This window comes from Dunckerocampus dactyliophorus, chromosome 4, assembly GCF_027744805.1.
Source record: "Dunckerocampus dactyliophorus isolate RoL2022-P2 chromosome 4, RoL_Ddac_1.1, whole genome shotgun sequence".
In the NCBI taxonomy this organism is placed as follows: Eukaryota; Metazoa; Chordata; class Actinopteri; order Syngnathiformes; family Syngnathidae; genus Dunckerocampus; species Dunckerocampus dactyliophorus.
The window spans coordinates 9,451,735-9,478,100 of NC_072822.1; the positions used below are offsets into that span (position 1 = coordinate 9,451,735).

The following is a 26,366-nucleotide window of genomic DNA, read 5'->3' on the forward strand; positions in this document are numbered from 1 at the left end:
AGTCATCTTTAAATTCTGCACTTATTTGGTTTTCTATTTATTAATTCTATGTATTGTTATTTTATCGTCATCTTTTGTTTTCGTTCTTTCATCACTGCATAAACTATGTACTGTTCTTTTCTCTCCCCGTTACAAAACACAGACGCCTAAACACGACAAGTGAACAAAATTTTTCATGACAGAATGTGCACATTCATTACTGTAAGTGCCTACATGTTAAACAAACTTCCAATCAAAATTTTAAGACCGGTTGAGAAATTGCAAGAATTTCCATGTTGCACTGTTGGATCTTAAGGAGGCTCTACGTTGAGCTCTAAAATGCAAAAATCATTAAAGTGTAAAAGGCTGTTCAGTAGCTAATCAAAAGTTTAAGCCTTTAAAAGCCAAAATATTGGCAAAAATGTGGTTTCCATGTCATTTTCTGTCAGGTATTCAACACGGTGAAAAAAGTTTTCTCTCTTTGAATGCGGTCGGATTGTTGAGCTGCATAAGCAAGGACTTCCACAGTGCGCCATTGCTGCTGAGGATGAACGCAGTACGGTAAGTCATTTTAAACTTTAAGATTCCAAGAGTTATGGAACAAAAAAGTCAAGCGGTAGGGCCAAAAAACTGTGGGAGGGCCTGAGCTGTGTTTTTGATGCTGTCCATCAAAACACTGGACGATCCTTGGCCCAAACGAAGGTTGTTATTGCAGTCCAATAACCATCAGACGCCATCTTTGAGAGAACACTTAAGGACAAAAAAAACGTCTTCAAAGGCCTCGTCTCCTTCAACGTCACAAAATTGCCTGCATTTGCACGAGAGCACCAAAGATGGGACATTGAAAGGTGGAAGAAAGTTTTATTCTCTGATGAGAAAGAAATGTAACCTTGACGGTCCTGATGGCTTCCAACGTTACTGGCATGACAAGGAGATCCCACCTGACATGTTTTCCACACGGCACAGTGGAAAACACATCATCTGGGGTGTTTTCTTCTTTCAATGGAACAATGGAGCTTCAGGTTGTGCAGGGGCATCAGATGTCAGGTATGTGGAGATGCTGCAGGAGGCATCCTTCTTGACTGAAGGCCCTCGTCTGTGTGGTAATGACTGGCTTTTTCAACAGGACAACGCTGCAGTTCACAATGCCCGTCTGACAAAGGACTTCTTCCAGAGGAATAACGTCACTCTTTTGGACCATCCTGTGTTCCCCTGATCTAAATCCAATTGAGAACATTTGGGGATGGATGGCAAAGGAAGTTTACAAAAGTGGACATCAGTTGCAGGAGTTCCATGAGCTTCCTGGAAACACTGGCATCAAGCATGACCAAACCAATTATTGAGATGATTAACAAGAATGGCGCAGCTACTAATTAGTTCTCACAAGTTCTTTGACTTCGTATTTTAAGCAATTTTTTTTTTTTTTTTTAAAGCTATGGTCTTAAAACTTTTGGTCAGCTGATAAACAGCCTATTTCACTTTAATGCTTTTTTTTGCAATAAATTGCTTCCTCAAATGTTTTGTCTCATTACCATTTCTTCTTTTTGCATTTTGAAGCTCTTAGAACCTCCATAAGATCCAACAGTGCAAAATGTAAATTCTTGCAATTTCTCAGTCTTAAAATTTAGCTCAGGTGTGTATGAATTATCTGTAAGGTCATCTGCTGAAGGGGTAGGGTTAAAATGTGATCTGCTTCTTCCTACTCCTTTTCAGACATGTTGAATTGTGCAAATGTAATTGCGACGTTCCTTCACGTAACTTGTTAAGCATGTCGGAAACATAACATTTGGTAATGGTTTAAATGTCATTGACACAAACTGGGGATACAATAAACCATTAAGGATACGTGAAAGGATGTGAGGAGACTACTGTATGTGGAACATTAAAGTAAACCTTGTCAACCACCAAGAAAAAACATAAACAAGCAAGTTTTGGTTTTCAATCAAGCTTTTAATGAAAAGATCTTAAAATAACGGTTTCTTTTTCCTCAATGCTGTACATTAAGACTGCAAAGGTTGTGAGTGCTGAGGTCAGCTGTAGTACACTTTAATGACACTTTTAGAGAGTTTGCGAGCCCCTTGGCAATGCACAGCGGCGGTGGCTCTGACCTGAATACGAGAGCTCTCTGACGAAGGAGCGGACATGAAGAACGGAGAGAGAATGCTCAGCCTGGGTGCTGCCAAAAAGCCAACAGAAAAGACAGAAAATCCCCTTCAAAATACTGATGCGTGGGTGTGAGCTAGCATTGTGGTTTTAGATTGCCTTGTGTTTGTGTATGGTTGCAAAGGAGTGTGCACACCTTTGCATGGAAAGTGTGTATCGCGAGGAGCTTTTTATGCTTAATTATTCATCAGCGAAGACCCTACATGTCTGATGCAGAGCTTCTCAGCCCACAGATCCTGATACATTATTGAGCAGTTGTTCCCAAAGAAAACGGACCTGCCTGATACTGTACATCCACTCCAAGGGTAGCTGCACTCATCACATCTTTTTAGCTGCTAAAAACATTTCTAGCAACGAAGTGCACTTGAATTCGTAACCCGGTGTGAATAAGACATATACAAGAAAATCTGATGCTACAACGAGCTATTTTGGTTGTAGATGGACGAAAAAAATAACTAGGCGTAATGGAGCACATTGCTGTAAACACTGGATGAGGTATTTTTGGTGTTATGAATCACTGCAGGTACTGTAAATACTGAAATGTAAAAAGAAAACAAAAAAGGATGTCACTGTGCACAAACGGATCAAACAGCGGCGGTGAAAAGCAGGAAGTGGTTCAGGTGTGTCTGAAATAAAGCTACAAATCAGGTTTAATGATAGCACCAGTGGCCATCATTTTATGATGTTTAAAACTGCTTACTGCTTTCACACTGCACACTCACCATAGTTTTCTACTACAGTAAAGTGGAGACTGTGGAGTATAATACTAAAGGTAACGTGCGCATCTGTTCGTTTTATTTCAAGATGTTCCCCCCCCCTCCTCAAAACAGCACCATGGAAAACTGCAAAAACTATGACAAACAAGGATCGTCTGTATTTACTTCTTGGCAAATGTTGTCAAGGAGGAAAATAAGGGCAGTAAGTAAAGGCGACAGCTGCAGCAAATTGGACATTGTGGTGTATAATACTGCAGGCGCTGCAACAGGTCAAGCGAAGGTTATCGTGCGTGTTTATTTTTGTCATTTCAAGCCATGTTTTCTCAAATGTTGAATCTACTCGACCAACGAACAGCCGGCAGTGGTTTACGTCACCCGTGTGGCATCGGCTCGGCACCCAAACCTGGTAGTACCTTCTTGGCTAGGCGTGTGGGCACCATGCAGTGGAAAAGGTTCAGTGGAGCCTAGTGTGGCGTGTAGGTCCAGTTGTATGTACTGATTTTAAAGCTGTTCTAACACTGCAAGAAGATATGTGAATAGCATATATCACAAAGAGACTCAAATGAGAGAGTAGAAATAGAGACAAAGAACAGTCAATAGGAACTGATGTGAAAGCAGAGTGGGAGGTTTAAAAAAAAAAAAAAAGTGCACTTAATAAATCCTTGGATTTAAAAAAAAAAAAAAAAAAAGTGAAACTAACCAAGCTACAGGCTAGAAATTAAGACAAGAAATCCAGCGGTTGACAAGTGAATGATGTGCATGTGTGTTTTGTCGGAGGATAAAAAAAATGCATGGCAACACCCAGGGAGAGCGATCCAAAACAATATAGTGGCCTCCAGTCTGTATCCACATGAGGGCTTCAAGGCCCCTCATGAGGCTTTCAGTGAGATGGGCAAAAAACAACAACAACAACAACAAAAACTCTTGCAGAGAATTACACGAAAAGACTGAGAAATTAGATACAAAAATAACTAAATTCCCCCCAAAATGTCACAGAATGCAGTTAATGGCTGTTTTGTGTCGCATTTTTGATTCTCAGCTTGAAACCCTCAAAACATTAACAAAACAAAACAAAAAAATAGAGGTCCTGCCTCCACCTCAAACTCACACTTTGAGCAAATTCTTTGCCGAGGTGAGGGCCGGACCACAAATAAATACATTCACCACTGACAATAGACATTTGATTTAAAAAAAAAAAAAAAAAAAAAGACAGAGAGAGAGAGAGAGTGAAAACACTGTCAATAAGTGTTTTCACCTACTTTGTAAGGAGGCTCAGCCAGCCAGAGGTTTGTGCTGCTTTGACCCACAGAACACAGCTTAAAAAAACATTCACAGTTAAGACTATAGCAGATAATTCTCATTTACATGCAGTGGACAAATCAAAGCAACATTCTCCACTTGAATTCAAAGATGTCGTGGCGGGACGTAACCGTAAACCCATCCTACTACTGGAGAGCCAAGAGGCGGCCGTCAAGTGCATGAGGGCAAACACAGATACACAACACGGAGCTAAAGACCCTGACTAACAATGCCTTTTGATAAACACATCAAGGATGCACTGCCCACCCCCCAGACAGGCCAGAGGGCATGAAGGGAGGGAGTGATTGGGGGCATGGGGTCAGCCCAAAAGCCAGCTGGCAGAGGGTGGGGTTAGTGCACCTAAAAGCAAACACACCCATCGCTCTAATTGAATATGCAGCAGTCCACCCCATGCTTTGTTTTGGCAGCAAACCTCTGTGGAAAAGCAGCAAAAAAACCAAAAACAAAACAAAATAAAAGGTCTCTCTGACTGGCCGGGCCTCGAGTGAGGTCTGTAAGAACTGTAAAAGTTTGTAAACAATGAGATAAATACATATGTTTCTTTTTTTCTAGAGCCACAAATGGTTCCATAGTCATTCAAATGTGCTTTGGTTTAAAAAATAGTTTGTGGATTTTGGGTATGAGCTTTTTCTATTTCTTCTTTGTACAACTTTGCAACTATGCATGAACATACTGTGTCATTAACTAAAATGGTTGTTTTGAGCTGCCTCACCTTTTGTCAAGGCTCTTTGTGTTAGTTGAAAAAAAAAAAAAGCCCCCCCGCCCCCTTCCTTTTTTGTTTTACATATGAAACTAGTGTTTTTGCTTCCCCCCCATGATTAAAATACAGAGAAATTGATACAATACTATGTCTTACAAATGTAGCTGATGGCCTGCATTCACATATGCAGAACAATCCCTGAAGTATTTTGTATAGTAGTAGTTCTAGTAGAAGTAGTAATAGTAGTATTAGTAGTAGTATGGTCACAGTTTGGAGTTTTTCTTCGTTTATGTCCGACAAGCAAGCATTCAAATGCAGCAATTGCAGCAATGGCTGGATATCATGTACAAAAAAACAACAAAGGAAAAAAAACACACACACACACACACACACACACACACACACACACACACGTCCTTTGCATGACAGACATTAAGCTGCACGTTAACAGGTACAAGAAGGCAATGTACTGAACAGGATGGATGCACGTTTGTAGTCGGGGGGGGTGGGGAGGGACATGTATGCACCATGCAATTACTAACTAGTAACTGCTTAACAGCCAACCAAGTAGTAACTATAACTAATCCAGGGATGCAGGTACCTTAAAGACAGCAATGATGTTTGTAACTGTGGCTGCAAACCCGACATCTTAAACAATTCACAGACCATGAGGATAAAAAAAGGAGTCAAGACAAACAAAAAAAAAAATTCAAGGACAGTTAAACCAATAAACAAAAAGAGGAATGCCTATACCAAAAACTTGTAGTGAAGGGCTAGTGTAACTGTTAAGAATGGATACACTGGACAGGCTTTAGTGACAATGACAAGATGGCCCAATTTGAAGCATGCTTATGAGGTAAAGCATTGGGCGGCTCGAATAACTTCAAACCATTATGTGATACAGTGGAGCACATTTAGAGACGACAAGCAAAAAAATCAAAAAACAAAACAGGATTTTTGCAGGAGTAGCTGTCCAGTGCATCTCTGCTTCTCCCTTCTTGTTACAAGTTTTCACAAGTCTGGCTCAAAAGGGACTAAACAAGCAACTTGAACTTCACATTAAAATTCTGATTATAAGTCCTATATTTTTATCTTTTTCGGATTTTTTTTTTTTTTGGTCTGAACAGAACACATCATGTCATCAAGTCCTGTTTTTAAAGTTAGGGAATATAAAGTGATAAGGATTCTGGATATAAACAAAGCAAAAAATTAAAATAAAAAAACAACTTTACCAGCGGTTTCTTTTCTTTAGGTGGTAAAGTTCACCGGCCCACCAATCAGCACAAGCTTTCCTTGCAAACCACAAGAAGCTTCCTCAGTCTCAGAGTCATTGACCTAAACTCCAAAAGAGTGGATTTCTTTGTATGGACTTACGATATAATTCTTAAATTTGTATTATACAGCAAAATCAAAACAAAATCAAAAAGTGAAATAATTTAGTATGCTATATCTCTTAAGTACATCTTTTTAATAAAAAAACAAAAAAGCTTTGGTTTTGAACTTGTCTAGCAATGTTTGTTAGTTAGCTCTGTTCTCCACATTCACAAGATCTTTGGAACACTATACACCTAAACCAACTAACCATTACATGCCTTCAGAAAGACGCTACAGTACATTTTGAGGCGGCACCACCGTGAGCGGGGGTGCCCGAAAAGCTATATTGTATTTGGAGTAAACGCGACTGCTAAAAAGAACACAAATGAATAAAATCTGAGTATTAAAAACCTGTGTTGAGAGATGGGCAGGTTAAAGCATCAAGTGAAGATAATCTACACACTTTTCTTTACAATTAATTACATACTAATCAACATATAGAGTTTGTAAGAGTAATCAGAGGTAGCGAGGTCACAAGCCCATATAAATAGACTTCTTTTTTTTTTTCTCAAGGGGAGGAAAGCTATACAGACACAAAATAAACGTACCCACTGAACGAATTGTTCAGTCTAAAACACCCTCTTATTAGCCCCTCTAAAAACAGCCCCCCCCCACCCCCCCAAACCCAAATCCCTCCCCCACCACAAGAAAAATCCCAAGACCTTCCAGTTTAAACATTCACTGAAACATTAAGTTCTTTAAGTAAAACAAGTACCTCAAGAGGTTCCTCTTTGCAAACCAGGATTATTGGTTCCCAGGTGCACGAGCAGGCAAGCGGGGAAAAGAGTGAACGTCCTTTCTGGATTACAGCCATGAAGAGACCTTTTTAAGCATCTTACTTTAAACTAACACCTGACCCAACATGACCCTACCTGGAACCTTCTCTCAGTTAAAGCATGGAGGTTGTCACAAACCCAGTCCCCCCCCCCCGTCTTACCTGCGCCATCGCTTAACATAAAAGAATATAAAGCTGTTAAAAGTAAAAAAAAAAAAAACTCTTTGTTTTTGCTGAATTATTGCCAGTAGTGATTTCATTGGGTTATTTTCCATCTTTTTGGTCAGAATAGCGCTGGAGAGCAGAGGGGACTTCTGAAGTTTGGAGAACAACCCGAGAAAAAGCTTTCAAAAAGGTAGAAGAGATGAGGCCTGCTGAGGGGCATGAGGTGGACATCAGGGCTGGACATTACATTGGTACCCACATTCACATTTATCGGCCTTGAAAAGACCACAAGCCACAAAGCTATGACACCACAGCTTTGTGACTTGGGGCAGAGAGACAGTTAAGAGAGAGAAAGAGGAGTAAACGGTCCCTCTAGAACTCCTGAGAGGTGAGCGCATGTCACTTTAAACTGATGATGAACCAACATCACCACCATTGCCCAGTGTGGCTACAACATTCACTTAGCCAGGGCGTCGTAAACCAAAGGTAATTTGTAGAAGTGTGTTAAACGTGTACATGTGCATTTCTTTGTTTGTCTTTCTATTCCCAGAGTTCTTTGGCTTGTTTCTAGGAGGGCGAGGTGTGCATTCTCAGGTGACTGATGAGGTTGCGTTGTTGAGTGAATTTCCCGCCACAGAGCTGGCATTCGTACGGCTTCTCCCCGGAGTGGACGCGCATGTGCTCCGTCAGGCGGTACTGGCGAGTGAAGCGCATGCCGCACTCCTCGCATGCGAAGGGCTTGAGGCCCAGGTGGCTGCGCATGTGGCGCGTCATGGTGCCCCGCTGGGTGAACATCTTGCCGCAGATGTTGCAGGGGAAGGGCCGGGTAAGCCAGTGGCTCTTTTCGTGTTGGCGCAGCGTTGCCGGGTCCTTGTAGCTCTTATTGCAGACGGTGCACTTGAAGGGGCGCGTTTCCGAGCCGAAGTTGGAGGGCCCTACAGGCGTGGAAAGATCCTCGGCCTCCTCTTCATCTTCCTCTTTCACGTAGGTGCCCCCTTCCTCTTTGATGTACAACTCATCCTCTGTGTGGGTCTCCACATGAGCGTTGAGCTGCTCTGAGCTGGGAAAGCCTTTTCCACAGGGAATGCACACATAGAGGTTGTCTCCAAATGCTGGTTCAAAACCTTCCTGGCGGTACACATAGTTGGTGTTATGGTGGCCCCTGCCTGTGCCCCCTCCTCCCCCTCCTGCGCCCTCTCCATCACTTTGACCGCTCTCTTCACTGTGGTCCTGGCCGTTCTCTCCTCCTTCTTCCTCGTCTTTACACTGGAGGGTCTGGTCGGAGTTAAAGCTGCTACCACTGCCCCCACCAGCCCCACCAGAGGAGCGGCCATCCTTTGGTGCCACAATCACTCCATTAACCAGGGGCCTGTCATGATCATCAGACCTCAGTCCTGACGCCTCTTTCTTGGGCCATTCATTCTTGCGCCCACCCTGCCGGGATTTCTTCTGAGGTGGGGGTCCGTCGTGCTGGATGTCCTCGGCTTTACAGTTGAGCTCAGTGGGGTCAGAGCTGCAAATGTCCGTGCCCGGGAGGGTGGTCGAGGAGTCATCCAGCGAGGCACTGTTGGTTGTGGATACTGAGGCAGACTGAGGGGATTCTTGGGAGTTGCTGTGGGGGCTGAGGGCATCTGTGACTGTGCCCGCAGACGGGGGGCTCTTTTTGGTCAGGTCTAGCCCAAGATCGGGCTCACCCGCACTTCCTCCGCTGCTAAGGTTACCGTTACTGCTGCCATTCCCCCCGTTGCCGTTCCTCCCAGAGCTGCCAATAAACATTTCATCATCTGAGAGCTTGTCCCGAAGGCCTTCATCTGGCTGTGGCTGGTCGGCGTCTGAAGGGGTGGGGGGATAGTGGTTGTTGGACCCAGCCGGTGTGGAGGAGGAAAGGCGCTGGTTATTGAGGCGTAAGCGGCTAAGAGGACCTGGAGTGGAGGGTTTCCCTGGAAGAGGTTTCCCACCACTGCGCTTGAGCTTCTTTCTGCACAGGGCAGCGAGGTCGTGGAGCTGGAGGTAGCTGGCTGCAGTTAAGAGGGCACTGAAATTCTGCTCACTACTCTGGTCCGACGAGGACAGCAGCTTACCAGTATAGATGAAGTCCAGAACTTGCCTAAACACAGAAGGGTTAACCATCTCCGTGTCCAGGTTAATGAGGTTATCATGGAGGACCAAAGATTTAAAGTAGATGCTGCTCGCCGCCAGGATGTTCTTGTGGGCACGAAAGAGTGCGTTCTCCACCACGATGATAACATCACACAGGAAGCCCTTGGCTCTCTGCTGGTTGAGTTGCAGCAGCAGTTGTTTGGCATGATTTGGCAGTTCCATTTCCACCTTCCGTCTGTCCTTCCGTCTCGCTCTTCCTACACGAATGCCACCTGAAGCTGTAAACAGAGACAACAAAAAGTTGATAAGTGTTGTGACTCTTATCATTTAAAAAAAACAATACTATTAGAATGGTAGCGATTCATTAATTTGCACCAAAATCCATAGAAGCTTAGGTTCAGTTCTTTATTGATCTGGGAAGAAAATTCTCAGTTCTTACTCCTCTCACCTGCCGTTTGTGTGTGCTGTTAAAGGAAAACGTGCAAAATGCCCTATTTTGCAATGTCAACGAAACAAAATCGGAGCTGCACCAAAATTTAACAGGGACAAAGATCGAGCTGACAAAGTCATTGCTTAATCCAACAAACAATAACCAAGAGGTGATAGCATGTGAAAGCAAAGCTTGTTCCTTTAAAACATCAACAAATGTGTCATAGCTGCTACTTTTGAGGACATCCATCTAAACTCTAAAACGCTGTCACAGGGAAATGGGCCAAAATGTGCCACAGAATCACACTGCAGCCAAGAAACAGGAACCCTTCTGCCACCTCTCATCTTCCTTTTTAAACACATTTCAACCATGTGAGGATCAAGTTCTGATGACATTTTGCCACTGGTCTGGCTCAAAGGCCAAAGGGGTGGAGAATAAGAAAGAGTAAAGTAACAACCTTTCTTTAAAAAAAAAAAAAAAAAAAAAAATAGTGCCTCCTCTTTTAGGAGTGAACTCTGGTTCTGGTTTCAGTGGGATGCCCTCTTTGGAAACTGGGCTCGCCCTACTCTCCATTAGGTCATGGTAATGTCAGCTCTGCGCCATTGTCAGGGGGTGGGGGACGGTGGCACGGCAGGGCCGGGGGGCAGGGATTAGGTGACACTTGAGCAGGTAAAACTACACAGGAGATGGGGCAGTAAAACAGTGGGGGTGGAGGGTGTGGCTCAAAGACAAGGACTACACCACCCGATCCTCCAGGGAGCAGAGAGGCCCTCATTTATAGAATTAGGACAGAAGAAACTCATCCACTTTAAACCTACATGCTTTATTTTGACACTGCACACAACTTTCAATGAATAAAAGATATTGCACAACACTTGTTCATTGAAGCAATATTACTGCATTACTGCAGCACAGTCAATGTAAGCACCATGTAATGTTTTAATTGGAACTCAAGACAGTGTTCTCATACATTCATTTATTTGTGGTAGCCTGCCAGAAATGACTTTTGACCGCCAAAGCTCTATTTGGCGCTACCTATTAAGAATTCTCCACGTTTATGTACATTTATGTATATTTATTAGGGGTGTAACGATTCATCTACTACATCGGTGTATTGATTTATATTCCTATGATCCAGTTACATCAATCTGTGTTCCGAAAGTTGCCATTCCGGACGACACATATCGAGCCAACGTAGTTAAAAAAAGGTAATCAATCGTTTGCATCGATTCTAGGAAATAAAGCAATGGATTTAAGCACGGCAGGCTTTATATGGATGTGTGTTTTTTTTAGCGTTTTAATGATAAAGACGTTAAATGTTACTCGATTCAGTCTGCCTGTCTGTGGAGTCATTGCCACACGCAAGCAGACAACAAAACGTAGCATGGCGGATGGCAGAGGACAAGCTAGCGAGTAAGAAATAATTAAACCACCATTGTGGTCCAGTGTGTGGAAACACTTTGGCTTTTGCAAAGAGGGAGATGTTCTAAATAAGTCGCTCGCTGTTTGTAGGATATGTACAGGTCAAGTAAAACACCACGGCAACATGACAAATCTCTCCAACCACGTACTAAAGCCGCCATGGGATTTCACACAACGCTGACCATCCAGGCACCTCTCGTTGTCGCTACAGCAGCAGCGCAAGCTTACATCAGCTCTTACTGCACTACTATTGAAAATGTATTGAGTATTGAAAATGAGAGCAGAAAAGGTTAACCTCCTGTTAATTCAACCTGAGGTGTTGGTTGCACTTAGATACTTTATTGATCTCACATTTCCAGCAGCTCTGCAAAAATGTCATAATGAACTTAATCACTTAATTGACAAAATAAAATAAAAACAACCACGGCAAGATATGACAGACAAGAAAAATAAAGAATACGAAGACAAAAATAAATAAACCAATAAATATGGGACAGATCATGTTAAATTTGTAGTGAAATAATACATAATAATAATAATACATAATAGTAATACATTATAATTTAATACTGCAAGTTAAATGTGAATTAATTTGCCATTAATTGTTGTTTACACCCATAATTAATTTATACCTGATTCCCTTACAAAAAAAACAATGGGAATCTAGGAAACTTCTACCGTTTCTACTGTTAAACGCAGAATCTCGCAGGTATTGACATATTGTGAATGAAATGCTGCAATCGTGAGGAGAAAGAATGTTTGTGTGTGGATATATTTCCGCAGCGGACCACTCATTCATAGCGGCAAGTCCTAACAAACGCTAACCAGCCGCCTCCTGAAGTAAGTTGGCCAGCGAACACTTGTCACCAAGCGTGAGTGTGAGCTCATGTACAGCAATGGCCAATGTACGCTGCCTGGGTTAGCTTAGTTTAGGCTGTATAAGTTGTGTTTTAGTTAATGTAACCGAGCGTTTTAGGATGCCCGCTGACTTCGTGCGTGAAATGAGGATGACAGCCACGGCCATCTAGCTATCAGCTAGCAGCTAGCTAATTGTCCAAAGATGTGTTACATCAATAAATGTAAGGCTTTTTGCATTTATTTAAGTCATTTTATTCACTGACACAACAATCGATCTATGGTGATAAAATAAGTGTAAAGAGAAAAAAAAGGAATAAAAAAATTAAAACGTAATTTAGGAAAAAAACAAAGAAATATGGGAAAAATAAAAATGGATTTCATAGAGCCCTGCTTATCCCTCTACTTTTTTGAGCAGTGTATTTTTTCCATTTCACACTGTCCAGCCAATGATAAGATTCAGTTCGTACGTATTTACTTCTGCAACGAATTAACGTAATTAACAGCACGGTATGTGTACGTATTACGTGCCGCTGTTTTGCAGGTTAGCATATACCACATGTGTCAAACAAAGGCCCGGGGGCTAGATGTGGCCCGCCTCATCATTTTATGTGGCCCGTGAAAGCCTGGGAATAATGTTTGTCAATAATGCACTTATACTACAAGTAATAATGCACCTTTTTCCTTCAAAATGTATTTGTGCTTTCATTTTGACAGGAAAATTGTACTGCATGCAGTTCTTCTAAACTTTTAATATTATCTGATCAAGATACTCTAAGCATTTTTGGTTACCAAAATAAATACTTCAATGTGTGCTTGTCCCCTTGACATTCTCACTTCACTTCCCCATTTCAAAGCAAGGTATCCATCAATTTGTTAGTAAAAATATAATACAGGAATCAAATGCAAATATGTAATAATATCATGAGGTTATATTCATATATATTGACAGTTACAAATGGCCCTCGAGTGCAGCCATAACTGTGATGTGGCCCTCAATGACATTTACAGTAGCTAACTGTATAACTGGGTCTGCTTTTAGTAGTGACGCGATCGTGACAGATAGGTGATGGGTGATGTAGGGGACGTAGACACAAATGCAGCTGACAATGGCAGCCGAAGCAACAAGCTAGTGGTTAGCGTTGCTGAGACATGTGGTGCGACACCGGAAGCAGTTCAGAGTCGGGTGACTCAGAACCCGACCCCGATTTTTCTGACGAGTGGCTGCTGTCTGGATCGGTCAGCAGCAGGGATTCATCCCCTCATCCAGCAGACCCCACCGTCACTCTGCTTGAATTTGCTTCTCTCCAGAAAAAGCTTGTTTTCTGTTTTTTGATCAAAATCAGGTGTTTTTGCTGAAACGACCCTATGTTCTACCACCAATATGTAGACCCAAAAAGACTAGAAACGATGAAAGGGGAGAGTCTAAAGTTTCTTTAGATAGTTTCAATGTTTATGTAGTCCTAAAACTCAATATTCTGTGGGTCTTGAAATTTCAGCAAAAATGCCTCAAAACTGGCAGTATGGAGCTCTCTGCTGTGAACATGGCTGGCAGTCAATGAGTTAATTTAGACAGACGTAAACATATACAACAAATATGGCATCAATTTCAGTAGTCACAGCGCCAGAACAAACTGCTGCAAACCAGAAGGTGAAAAGCCAAATATGGAAATTCAAGAATACATAATTGACAACATAAAATGGCAAACAAAAGAAATTGAAAATTAAATCATAAACTTTGGGTTTTTCCTACAAGATTCAGATGATTAATTGTATGATGTAGTTCCATGACTTGGTTTGTCTGATGTATAAGCAATAAAGAAAGCTACATTAAGAAATACGCCTTACTGTTTTAATCCATACTAGTACAAAATGCAACAAAATGGAATTTGGACTACCTCAAGTTCTCCGGGTTTGTAAAAGGTGTCATACTGGTATGGCCACAGTGTGCACGTCTGATGGCGCTCACAGAGGTCCAAGGAATTCTCAGGGTTTGTGTATACGCTCAAACACAAAAAATTAGGCAGAACATTGCCAGCCGCACGCAAGAGCTGTGGAAAGCTATTTTATCCATTTGAACAACAGCTTCTACGAGTGACAGCTATTGGCATGTAGCACTCTCTTCCTCTACCCACAGAGCGAAAGGAACTGAAATGATGACAATCGCCCCCTAGCGTTTTGAAGGCGCACAGTGTTTGGCCAACAATTGAATTCGTGATAGTGCACGTAATAGGGACTCCACATAGTGTGAAAAATGAAAAAAAAAAAAAAATTCAGGAATCTGGCTGTTAAGTGCATGTAAACAACTGAGTCGACATGTGCCAAGCAGCGGAAAAATCAGCTTTGGTTCTGCCACTTAAACATATTTTTTAAAGCCCTGGGAGACACGTTATTAATACTCCTCAGAGCACTGCATTACAAGTGATTACACAGTAATGCTTAACTCAATCAGTATATACCGCACATGTGAATATGAGCCATGTAAACCCAGAGCCAACCAAGAGATTTAATGGTGGCGGGTCAGCTGGTAGAGCAGTTCTCTAAACTCTGCCAAGTAAATGCAAAAGGCAAGCCAAAGTTTACTGCAAAAACCCACAAAACCAGAAAAGCTTCACTTACAGTACTACATTTCCGACCTCATACAGAGAGAATAGAAGCATAATGTACATGCTCTAAGGGTATGTTTACATGACTACAACCTAGTATATACAAAACTCTTTTTCCATTGGGCTTTTGAAGTCAAAAGATGGAAATGTAATATGTATTCCACATAAGTAGCTGGCAACTTAGAAATACAAAATGCTTGTCCTTATGTGAAACTTTTTTTTTTTTTTTTAAATAAAAATGTACTGTATTGGATTGGTCACAAAAGTAGCCCTCTAGATCCTTAAATTTTTGCTACAGCATTTGTAGGGGGTGTCTCGACAACTTTTCCACTTCCAATGCGATACCAATTTTGCGGCCTTGAATATCACTCGATACCGATATCAGCGTGAATCATAAATACTTTTTTTAAACTTATTTTGTAGTGTGGAATGTTAGAAAAGGCTGTATCAAGTGGTATTATCCTAACAGAACAATAGTCAGCAACAGTAGGTATGAGAAAAAACTGACCCATTTACTTCCTTATGCATCGGCATCCTTATGCTAGGCATAATATAGCGAGGTTCGATGCGCTCAACGAAACGTTTAAACCTGACATTATTCACCAATGAGAGTGGTTGGCTCTCTTCTGCAATAGCGAATGACTTTTTGCCGTCCCTTGGAAGTTTCCCCATGTAATGCTGCTTCAAATGCGTGATGAGGTTTGTCGTATTGAACTTTCCTGGTTCTGTGGCACCGCGAGAAACTTGTGCATGGCAAGTTTTGCACGTAGTTGCAATGTCTATTTGGGGCTTTACCAAAAAAATACTGCCACACAGTTCCTTACTACTTGTGCTAACACGTTAGTGCACGTGCTGGAGCGGAGTCTGGAATTGACTGCTTGTATCGGAGTGCCAATATCGGAGATTTTAGATGAAGGCTGATATAATCCGATCAGATACTTGTTTTATTGCCGATAAGAGATGTCTGATGTCAAGATTGGTTCGGGACACACCCAATATTTGTATTTTGTAGTTGAGAATTGTATTTATTTTGAGCATTACCTGCCAGTAGATTGTAATTCGATTTCCATTCTTCATTTTAAAAATCAATGAACACAAAAGTTAAACAGTTATGTGTTTTGCATTTTGTTCCCTTACTGTTCCAAGGTACATACCAAAACATAAGGATACCATACCCTTGCACCCCAAGTACATACACATTTCTACATGTATACATGATAAATATTACTCTGCTGTGACACAGTAGCAGTGCAGTACATTTTGTAGACAAGTGTTATATGCAACAACAGTGCTGTGGTCGGCCATTGCTGGTTTTGGTGGAAAGATAGTCACGAATGCCAATTCGCCAGTTATACATAATAACCGTCACATTTTATAAAAGAAATAGAAGGACTCCAGAATCCACAAAGCCAACACCTGCAACACGCGGGGCACACCTCTAACTGATACGGTAGAGGAAACACAACGTCTTCCATTTTCAAAAACCTCCTCTTGAAGGCCCATTTTTTCCAGATCAAAATGACTTGAATGTGTTTTCTGTTTAAAAAAAAAAAAAAAAAAACATCAAACATGTAATGTAAATGGCCACTTGAGTCAAGACAACCTGCATCTCTTTCAGGAGCTTCTGACCTGCCAGTACCTCAATCTACTCCAATCCTGTGCAACCAACAAAAAACACAAAAGAGCCTTAGATGCTAACAAACCTCCACTGTAGCAAAAATTGTTAACTGGTGTCTGGCTGCTTCAGTTCAACATGGTTAGGCTGGCTGATACAAATCAGCTGGATTTATCATTATATGGCAGGTCCAGGTCTGGACTTGCCTACTCTGCTTTGACACTTCTACTCATGGTCTTCATCCCCTCCCCCCTCTCTCGCATCTAGCCAACCCCAACCTTCACCGATCTCCCAGCAGACATGTAGACATACCTTAGCAAGAGTTCACACTCTTCTCCCAACATGTATCGTAACGAGCCGTTCTGGAACACAACACAGTTAACTGCACAATGTGCTACCTGGGTGTGTGGCAGTCAACCCTCCAGGCGATAATGGGAGAAAGAAAGACCTCTATGGTGATGCCAACCAGGAAGCCATATATCACTGAAGCCCTTTGCTTAACATACACACACACACACACACACACACACACACACCTCTGCAGGCTTTACGGGTGGGGGGATTCAAGAGGTTTTCCCACCAAACAGACATAAAAAGCGGGCTCGGACCAGCATAGAGAAGGCAGCCCAGGAGGGAAAAAAAGCCCTTCCCTACCCCCCTCATTTTCTCATCCCTAGTCCCCCCCCCCCCCCAAAAATCACCCACATGGCTACCCGCTCGCCCTGGCTCCTCCAGTGCTGTGCTGTGCTCTGCCGGCTGGATTCCAGGGAGCTGCTAATGGATTACGGCTGATCTATATGCAGCTAGAGTGAGACACGTGTAGGCCTAGCTCCTCTTCCTTTGGTGATGCCCACGACAACAGGCTTAATACCACAGGGGGTGGGATTGCCAACAGACCTGCGCCATCATTACCGCTCCATCTGTGAGCCTATATATCTAATCACAGATGAAACGTAAACAGGATGGATCAAGCATGAGATAATGGCATCTAGTGGGAAAATGCACACAGATTCATAACCTCGCATGGATATGTATAGTTGGTGGTAGATTTCCAGCAGGGTTAATTCCTGCATTTTTAAGCTGTCTGCTAAAAGGCATGATGTGTCCTGGCAGGGAAGCTGAGAGATGCAGAGATAGCAGGGTAGGAGGGCCTAAAGGAATTATTGACCCTTAAGAAACAAGACATGCTCTTACCAAACACGGCCCCACATACCAAGTGAAGCCAGCACTTGGGGGGCTTTGACTGGAGACAAGGGGAGATGTTGCCCTTCAAGCTGCAGGCACAGGATCAGCTTACCTAGCCTGCAGTTTTGACCTTTTCGAAAAAGGGCTGTGACTTAATGATAGAGGGGCAGCCTTGCTCTGAAAACTCTAGAGCACCCTGCTGCTTAGCCTCAACCTTGACTTCGGGCAGACGGGGGTGGTGCAAAAACTTGACAGGCATGCTATGGAAAAAGCTACAGTGGAATAAATTAACGCAAATCATCTTTTCATTAAAACTGGTTACACTAGATCTGTATTATCTGGTTTCACTTCATTTAAGGCAACCATGGTTACATGACAGAATGAATAGAACATTTGCCTTAGTGTTCAATCCAGTAAAAATCACAAGAAATGATGTATTGCGTGTGCCAGGCATGTGCCAAGCCTGTGGTTGGTTGGTTGGCGATAGGCGATACAGTGCAGTGCTCCACCATTACCGTTTTTGACTGTGACATACTGTACCTGTACATGCCCAGAGTGAATACTTGTAATGCACATCTTTCATTTTCAGGCTTTAAAACGCCAAAACAAATGACAAAGTATCACGGTATGATTAATTTGTTTCAGACATGTTTAATAAAGTTACATTAACTCATTCAATACCAAAGACATATTTATACATTTTTATAAAGCCTAATGCCCGATCCCAAAGACGCAGTTTTTGCATTTTTTTGCGTGAGAGGCAAAAAGAAGTTATGATGCAACTGCACACGAATGGATGTCACGTTGTTTTAAGCCATAAAAACGACCACAAGGTGGCAGAAGCGCATGTGATACGAGCTTGGCATAGATCATTTGCATGTAAAAACACACTCGACAGCAAGGAGGAAGTGGAAGAGCATGGAGGAAGCGTGCAGAAGTTACACGTTGTAGGGAAATTTTAACGCAGGCACACGCACACGCATGCACACACTTTAGTTCCAAAAGTGAAAAATGTAAAAATAGTTCATGGTCTTACATTTGTAAATAAATTGTTATTTTGATGTAAAACAACCCTTTTTTGTGTTGTTTATGTTGTGGTATACAGTTGTTTAGATATTTGAGCTGTCACAAAAACAAAAAAAATTGAGTCAAAGTGAAAGTTATGCTTGAAATGCATCTTTTCACAAAAAGCTGTCTGGAATTGATATTTTCCTGAAACTTACCTATGCTCTACTGCTGATTACTAAACAACGGAAAAAGGTAGAAACTAGCTTTTTTTTCTGATGAAAGATGAGAGTATAATTTTTCTTTTGGTAGATTCAATGTTTATATAGTTATAGCAAAAAATATATTAAAAATTAAAAAATATTCTGTGTGCCTTGAAAAATCACTCACAATCATCTAAAATGGCCAGTACTGTACTGAAGGGATTGTCTTTTGAAAAAGGGCTGGGATTGAACAGCGTTTAATCCTACCCCTTCTCCATGTCTATAACTGATAATTCATTCACACGCTAACAAAATATTTTATTTGCTTACATTTTGTCATTTTAATTTTGTTCACTTCCTTTGGCACTGTTTTGATCTATTTTCAGTTTTAAAAAACTTAGTAACCCTTAGAGTAGCAACCCCTTTTCACCCCTAAGGAGTTTAAGGATTAAAAGACAGCACTGCCGCAACCTTCATACGGTGAAGGTGACGGAGTAAGCAGTGGGCTGTGGCACTAATCTCCTGAACAGAGGATCGGGAGCCCAGCGGGAGGGCAGAGGTGAGGCAAAGTCCTGTGGCGCAATAACAAAACACACCCTACTACTGTGAAAGGTCATCAGCTAACATCCAAAAGAAAAGACAGAGACTAGAATAACAAAAACACTCAACTTTAATTGTCAGGTTATCCTTCCATTCTTTGGTAAACTGTGGCAGTGATCGTATTGTGTAGAGACAGATGTGCAGATGTGAAGACAAAAGGGAAACAGCCTATCATTGCACACATGTAGAAGGCCTCAGTGCACACACATAAACACAGTCATGGAGACAGTGCACTTAGCACACACACATATACACACACCCAGAGAGTATGCTGGTGGGCAGAACTAGTTGGGGGAAGGGTTAGGGGGATGGTACAAAGCCAGTTTGAAATACAAACAGTGAGCAACCACCTCTGAGCCATCTCAACATGGCCGACACCGGGCTTCATGGGCAAGGCTGATCCAGGCAAGATTGAAGGCGGGCATTGCAATTATCAAGGTTTCAGTTCACTCTGGCTCTCTCGTGAGTGAAAGGAAGGCTCACAATAAGGAGATTAAATACAGCAGCTGAGCTTTGCCTGTTTCAATCATCCATTTACGGCAAGTTCCCCTACACCTGCGGAATATCTGCTGCGTCAGGCACAAAACGACAACCTTCTAACGAGTGGATCACGAAGAATCCTACAGCATGCAAGAAGCATAATTAGAGATGAAGTCTGCAATAAGACTGCCGCCATCAGAGTAGTGCAAATTAAGAATACATTCACAGCAATAACCTCGGAAATGTATTCCCCAAACAGGAGCTTAGGTAGAATGGCAATAGCTGTGTCTGCTGCTAAAGTCATGATATTTTTTTTAAGTGCCCCCTTATTGTGTTGTGCTCACAATGCTTTGGAAGACTTGCTGACATGCATGCAATTCTGATGTCCTCAATTTTTTATCATTAGACTAGTCACTGACTTATGACCAATTAATTGCGAAGTCCGGCCCGTGTCCCTGGAAAGACGTTTTGGCTGATACAACCATCTTTTATAGACATGTGCTTGTCAGTTCCCTAGAGGTGTACACCAGGTGTGTGGTGACTCATCTAAACACCCTAAAGTTGCAATAGGTGTTTTGTAAATCGTATTGAGCTGTGTGAGACATTTCAAGTCAGTACGACTGACGGGGGTCAAACTCTGGGGATGGTATACGGCATTCCCCAAAACAGTAGGCTCTGGTTCTATTTACATGTTTTGTTGATTGTTTACAGATGTCTGCATATAGCACTGCTCCAGTTCTTGTGTTCAATTCACTGGCAAGTTGTAGGTCATCTTGCCACTGAAGTCTCATATTTATGCAGTTGACGAGGAGATCACCATCCCCCTATCACAACCCATAGTGGAAACACAATCAGGATTTGACTTAACTGCCTAATGGAAACATGGCTACCAACGACACATTATCCTAATAGTTCAACAAAAAGAGGAACATTCAATACATGGTGATTCATGCAAACATTATCCATAAATGAGAAAGAAAATAGTTGTCGAGCTTACACAAACAAACCGTACCATACGACTGTGATGGGTAAATCGATGGTCCTGACAGGTAGGATGGTACAAAAACAAATGGGTACCAAACTGAACCAAAACATTCTCCTTTGGTTTAATAAAAATGCTGCCTACACTTACTCTTTTGACTCAGTCCAACACCTGGTTCACAGGATCTGTGGGGAAACTGATTTCATTCTGGTGGTAATCTACAGGAGAGGGACTAAAATTGAATTACTGGATATAAATGCTCACAGTGCTGCATGCCTGAAGAGGGAAACGCATGCATTACAGTATCTCCACTGCGAGCGCGGTCAAAGCCTTCCAATTAAGACTCATTTTATGTGTCAGGCAATTCAGCCGTGCTGCAGACAAACAAGTCCTTCCCGGGGTGCAGCAGAATGAAAAGAGCCCCGTCCATTTCATCACAGGAGGGGGGCCGATGGCCGCTGCGTACCCCATATGTGCCAGTGTTGTGCAACCGGGAAAGAAAAGAGGAGGCGCACTCCATCTCACACATGACACATCTACAAGTCTATTCATCCCACAGATACGCTGACGAATACTGTATATATACACACTTTACGTTTGTCAGTTTTGGCACACACCCCCACTCGCTTGTGTACATTACAAACCAAATTCCAATGATTCAATCAGACTGTGGCTCGCCACGGGCCAAAATTAATATGGTGCATTAAGAAACATTAAAAAAGAAGGGTTGTACACACATTGTACACACAGGAAGGCTTTAAGGATGACTGAAGGCATGTGATTATTTTCACATTTGTAACAGTCACGGGCATTTAAATGCAGCGCTATTGCTGGAAGACACATGACAGGAAGCCTAAACCTCATTTTATGAAACAAAAATACTTTTATCGTCCTATCGATGGTAATTATATTGTAGTAATTTGGCACAGTAAACAAAGACATATATTTAATTTAGGAGAAACCAAATGTGTGTAAATTAAAAAAAAAAGGACAGAAAACTAGTTGAGACTGAATCAAGAGTGCCTATGCTCATTTTCACCTAATTTCAATTTTGTGCATCAACCGCACTGCGCCTATCCCTAAATAATACTAAGAACAGCGGTAAGTCTTAAAGGGTCGCAAACATGACTAATCAACATTGCCTATATATGTTATACTGTGCATTGTTTGTAATTATGCTCTACATAGTTAGATTTTTGAAAGCAAACGGTAAACTCAGAAAATGACATTTATAGTACATGGCGCCAGCCATGGCGCCAGCTCAGCCTCATTTCCGAAAGCGACACCATCGGGGTAACACCTCTCAGCTAACGTAGAGTAAACAAACACGAGGTAGATCGTCGACTTGGTTCAGCATATTTTTCATCAAAATAGTAGTCATGCCAAAATGTTGTGTTGCTGCTGGATGTTCACAGTAGACAAGTGATAAGGTGAGTTTTTCTTTTCTAAATGGTGAATGTTTAAGACAACAATGGACGAAGCAAGTGCTGAGAACGAGAGACAGATGGACGCCCACCTCGAGTTCGGTTCTTTGCAGTCATCATTTCACTGACGACTGCGTTGAAGAACACCTTTACAAGAAGGATTTGGCTTGAAAGTATGGTGTAAACGCATTTTGAAAAAGGATGCTATTCTGCCGGTACAAAGGAAAAAAAAACAAGACAACAAAAAATGACCACTATGGCACAGTTGGCACAAGACAGTAAGTCATGTCTTGTTTACATAATGTCTTCCAAACACTATTCCACAATAGCGACAAGGCTGCAAAGCATTATACATGTTATATAAACACCTCTTGATAGCGATATGTTTACTGTGAGGGGTGGGGGCGGCGACGGCAGCCAACATTCATCCTTGACCACATATACAGTAAAACAGGCTATTAAAAACCCTTTACGCTCATTAAGTAGCCGATTTTTTGAAATAATTGAAGGATAAGCAACTCCAGAGTAATTTACACTACCAGTCTGTGTTTTCACTGCGACCAATCTTCATCTCCGTGTCTTAAGGCTTAAGTCAACGTTCTGCAAGTTCATCTCCAAATGCTTCTTTCTCCTCGAAAACTATTGACACATAGTTCAAATCTTTGCTATAATCACTGTAAACATCCTTTGTCTTGTACGCCGCCATGTTAGTTTACCTGAGCGATATTACCCAGATGATGTCACTTCCGGAGATGATGCTGAACTGCATGAGCCAGTTATAACTATACTGTAAATGTAAACTATAAATGTAATTATTGCAAATTTACAGTTTGATTTCAAAAATCAAACAATGTAGAAAATAATTATAAACAATATATAACATATTTAAGCAAAGTTGATGACTCATGTCAGGGACCCATTAACTTCAATGTCAAAACTTAATGCAACAGTGATTTTTGCCTCGCACAAACTATTTTGAAGTGCAAAAAAGAAGTTAACCACTGTAACCTTTAACAACCTAACCTTCACTTTGATAAGAAGACACCACTTGTGCGGTGAAGTCTCTGACGCCTTTAGAGATATTTTTCAACCAAATATTGGCTTTATTCCCATTTGTACATCTCCCAGGTCTTTTGACTTTAGAGGTTCTAACGTAGTAGCAGTTTTTCTTAGTTTTTTCAGTTTTCAAAGTGTGAGGTTAACCCAAAGACTTCATGGTTGGTGTAGCAGCTTGACAAAAAGAGAAACTTGTTACGCTGACTTCAGTTATGTTTAAAGGCAATATTAATTGCTTTTTAGTTCCTAAGGTGAGAGAGTAAATTCATAGGCTCACTTTGTCACAATTTGAAAACCCCTGACTTGGATTTCCTGGTCCAGACAGATTTGTCATTGAGGGGCTTTTAAATTGTCTTTTGTTGTCTGTGTGATTTAGAACATTACTGTTAAAAGTATCAATGAAGATAATCTTAGTACTTAACTGTACTCTACCTAAAATTTTTCATACGAAAACGTCAGTGTGATTCCTCAATTTGGCATTTGGTTCAATGACAAAAGAACTATGAGAGCTAAATCAAGCTTGGCACCAGCACATAGTGTAGTATCTTTTGCCATGTGAGGAAGTAAAGCAATCAGTCACTGAACATGATTGACTCTGTTCTTGGAAGATTGAACTTTGTTGATGTGATAAGGCAAGCCACCCGCTCCCCAAAAAAAAAAACAACCCGGCAGGCCCACATGACCTAAAAGTGAATGCTTTGGCTAGGGACAGAGAGCATGTTGGGTCAGGAAGGACCTTTCTGTGATTTTACAGAGTGACCACCTCCTCCTCCTCCTCTAGTCTTTAAACACTGCATAACCTTCTGGTTATCAGCAGTACATTCCAAAGATGAATTCTTCTTGTTCCTAAAGTGCAACAGCAACCCTGCTCTGTGGTGATTTAGCCACTGAAGGAACCAAACTGTCCAACAGACATTGCAGGACACATACTGTACGTATATCGTGTATGGACGCAAGGGCCCAGCCTTTAAGTCCTTGACCGCATGTCAGCAGAACATATAGGCTAAGTAACCTTAATGCAATGTGCTGCCTACACACACCACTGTAAGCCACGATCACAATGTACACAGGGCACTGTGTGTGTTGAGAGAGGAGGGGGTAGCCGATCATGAGGCACACACACACACACACACACACACACACAGGCCTCAAATTAACCTCCAGGCCCCACTTTGTACTCCATAGTGATCAGTTAAGCTTGTCACACTGATCAGTTGACTCGTCTTGGACCGCTGCAGTGGCCTACATCGACACATAAGTGCAAGTATGACATTTGACAGCTGCACAATGCAGATGTTCCACTGTAAATTGACAGGTTGCAAATAAATACAACCAGCACAGCAGCAAATGTATTCTTTTTTGTAAGTTCCCTCCCCAGTTTTAGTAAGACATCTTTGCAAGTATAAAAGGGATAAAATAAACAAAATGTCTTCTGTCACGCATGCAGCCCAAGCAAACACTGGAGGCTATGTGAGTTGTATACCTCCTCCTCCATCAGCTTTTCAAGCTTCACCTAATTAACACTAGTGTGCACAAACATGTATAATTTATTTCGCATTTTCGTCTCGTCCCACCTTGCACAGCACAATTAAAGTTGCTCACCCAGTTTGTAGGCTGGCATCCAGAGGGAGTTACAATTGTGGGTGGGTGGAACCCCACCCACATATATTCACAGCTATCAGCTATCATTAAAAAGTTTCATTTATAAAGAAAAGACAAGAGACAGTGACCAATGCATGGAATAAAGATAACGCTATTTAGCAAGGAGCAGCAAATGGGCTTTGCAAAAGCATGTCATGCTTTAGATTAGGAAAATGGGTTGTCTATTAACTACTGTACTAACTGGAAATGTCACACAAAAAACAGCACATTTGTGATCTATTCTGAACAGTTTACAGCTTGGCTCGGCTCACACATGTATGAGACACCCGTTTGCATGGGCACGACCCTCGGTAGCCAAAACTGTAAAATGTATATACAGTAAATATTGGAAAGCAAAACAAAAAAAAAAGTTGGTTGGTTTCACAAAAAGAGAAGTCAGTCAAAGCAAGTTACACAAATGTGCCTTGTTATTTCTCTATGCACCTTGGTACTTTTCATAACACTAATCACATGAGAACAGCCTTCTCTACCTGAGAGCCAACTCAAAAGATGAGTTGTTTTGGCCTCTAAATGAGATCTAAATCTACTGGAATGGCGAGTTCAGAGCAGTTTCGGTGGCAAAACAAAGATGGTCGGTGTGAGGCGGCAGTCCAAGCCTGCATCCATTGCTCTCAACACAGTGCTGCATTGGTACAATTGCCAGTCGGTGCGGTTTTTCGCCATAATTGCTCCTATGCGGTGAAAAAGGTGGATTAACCTGAATACAACAAATGCATCATACAGCAAGCACTGTATCAACAGCACCAGCTAGGTGAGTATTATAATTGCGTAAGGTGCGTAGAATGCAGTCCTGCTTTGTTTTTTTCTTTAAAAGGGAACACAGAGTGAGAAAAACATGAGCCGATGAGCAGATTGTTAGTGTGAATGTGAGATTTCGACAATGCTTTAATGGTATTTTGTTATAAAGCGAGTAAATGACGTGATATTTTTTTGGCGTTTATGCGCTGCCAGTCTGGTAATTTTCAGATCCAACCTGGCTCGGAGAAGGGCATCGTCTCTAACCCCATGATACCAACATAAACGCCGCAGTATTGGCAAGCAATTCTTGTTTCTTTTGTAGCGCGGTCGATAATGTTGATTCTAAAAACATGCGGCATGAAGACAGAATCCGCACCAACATAGCCCCTTTTTTATGCTGGCACGCCGTGGTGGAAAAAAACACATCAAAGCAACCCCCCAACGAACCAAACAGAAATAAAACCCCTCTCAAAAACGGACCTTACACAAACAAAGCGACACACATTTAGAAGGAATAATGCCTTTTTAAATACCTTCTTACATCTGTAGGGTGGTTCTCAAGCGTTCTTTACCATCCTCTTGCTCATCTCACAGCCTTCGGGACGCCATGTTGCAAGCTTATGACGTTACGCTTCCTCACCCCTGACCCACATTTGAATGGGAACCAGCCCCGGAGTGCAGCAGGAGAGAGAAACAGCCCTCTGTGGGAGGGTTTGGACACTTTCTTAACCAAGGAAACCCCTTCCCTCCTCACTGGCAACAATACCTGAAAAGATGATTTTTCAAAGACTTTTAAAGAGCTACTTTAGAG

At 41.9% G+C, this 26,366-nt stretch overlaps 1 protein-coding gene across 2 annotated transcripts; it reads right to left on the bottom strand.

The window, feature by feature from the left end:
• hic2 (hypermethylated in cancer 2) lies at positions 1 to 26,229 on the bottom strand. Of its 2 annotated transcripts, none has more exons than XM_054773140.1 (2): positions 26,089 to 26,229; positions 1 to 9,570 (listed from the first exon to the last, which is right to left on the bottom strand). In XM_054773140.1, exon 2 carries the CDS (start codon positions 9,512 to 9,514, stop codon positions 7,760 to 7,762), a length of 1,755 nt encoding a protein of 584 aa, XP_054629115.1. In that variant the 5' UTR covers positions 9,515 to 9,570; positions 26,089 to 26,229; the 3' UTR covers positions 1 to 7,759. The 2 variants fall into 2 exon arrangements, with proteins under 2 accessions (XP_054629115.1, XP_054629116.1); XM_054773141.1 differs by having other exon boundaries at positions 26,097 to 26,213.
• Between the last annotated feature and the right edge of the window lie 137 nt (positions 26,230 to 26,366).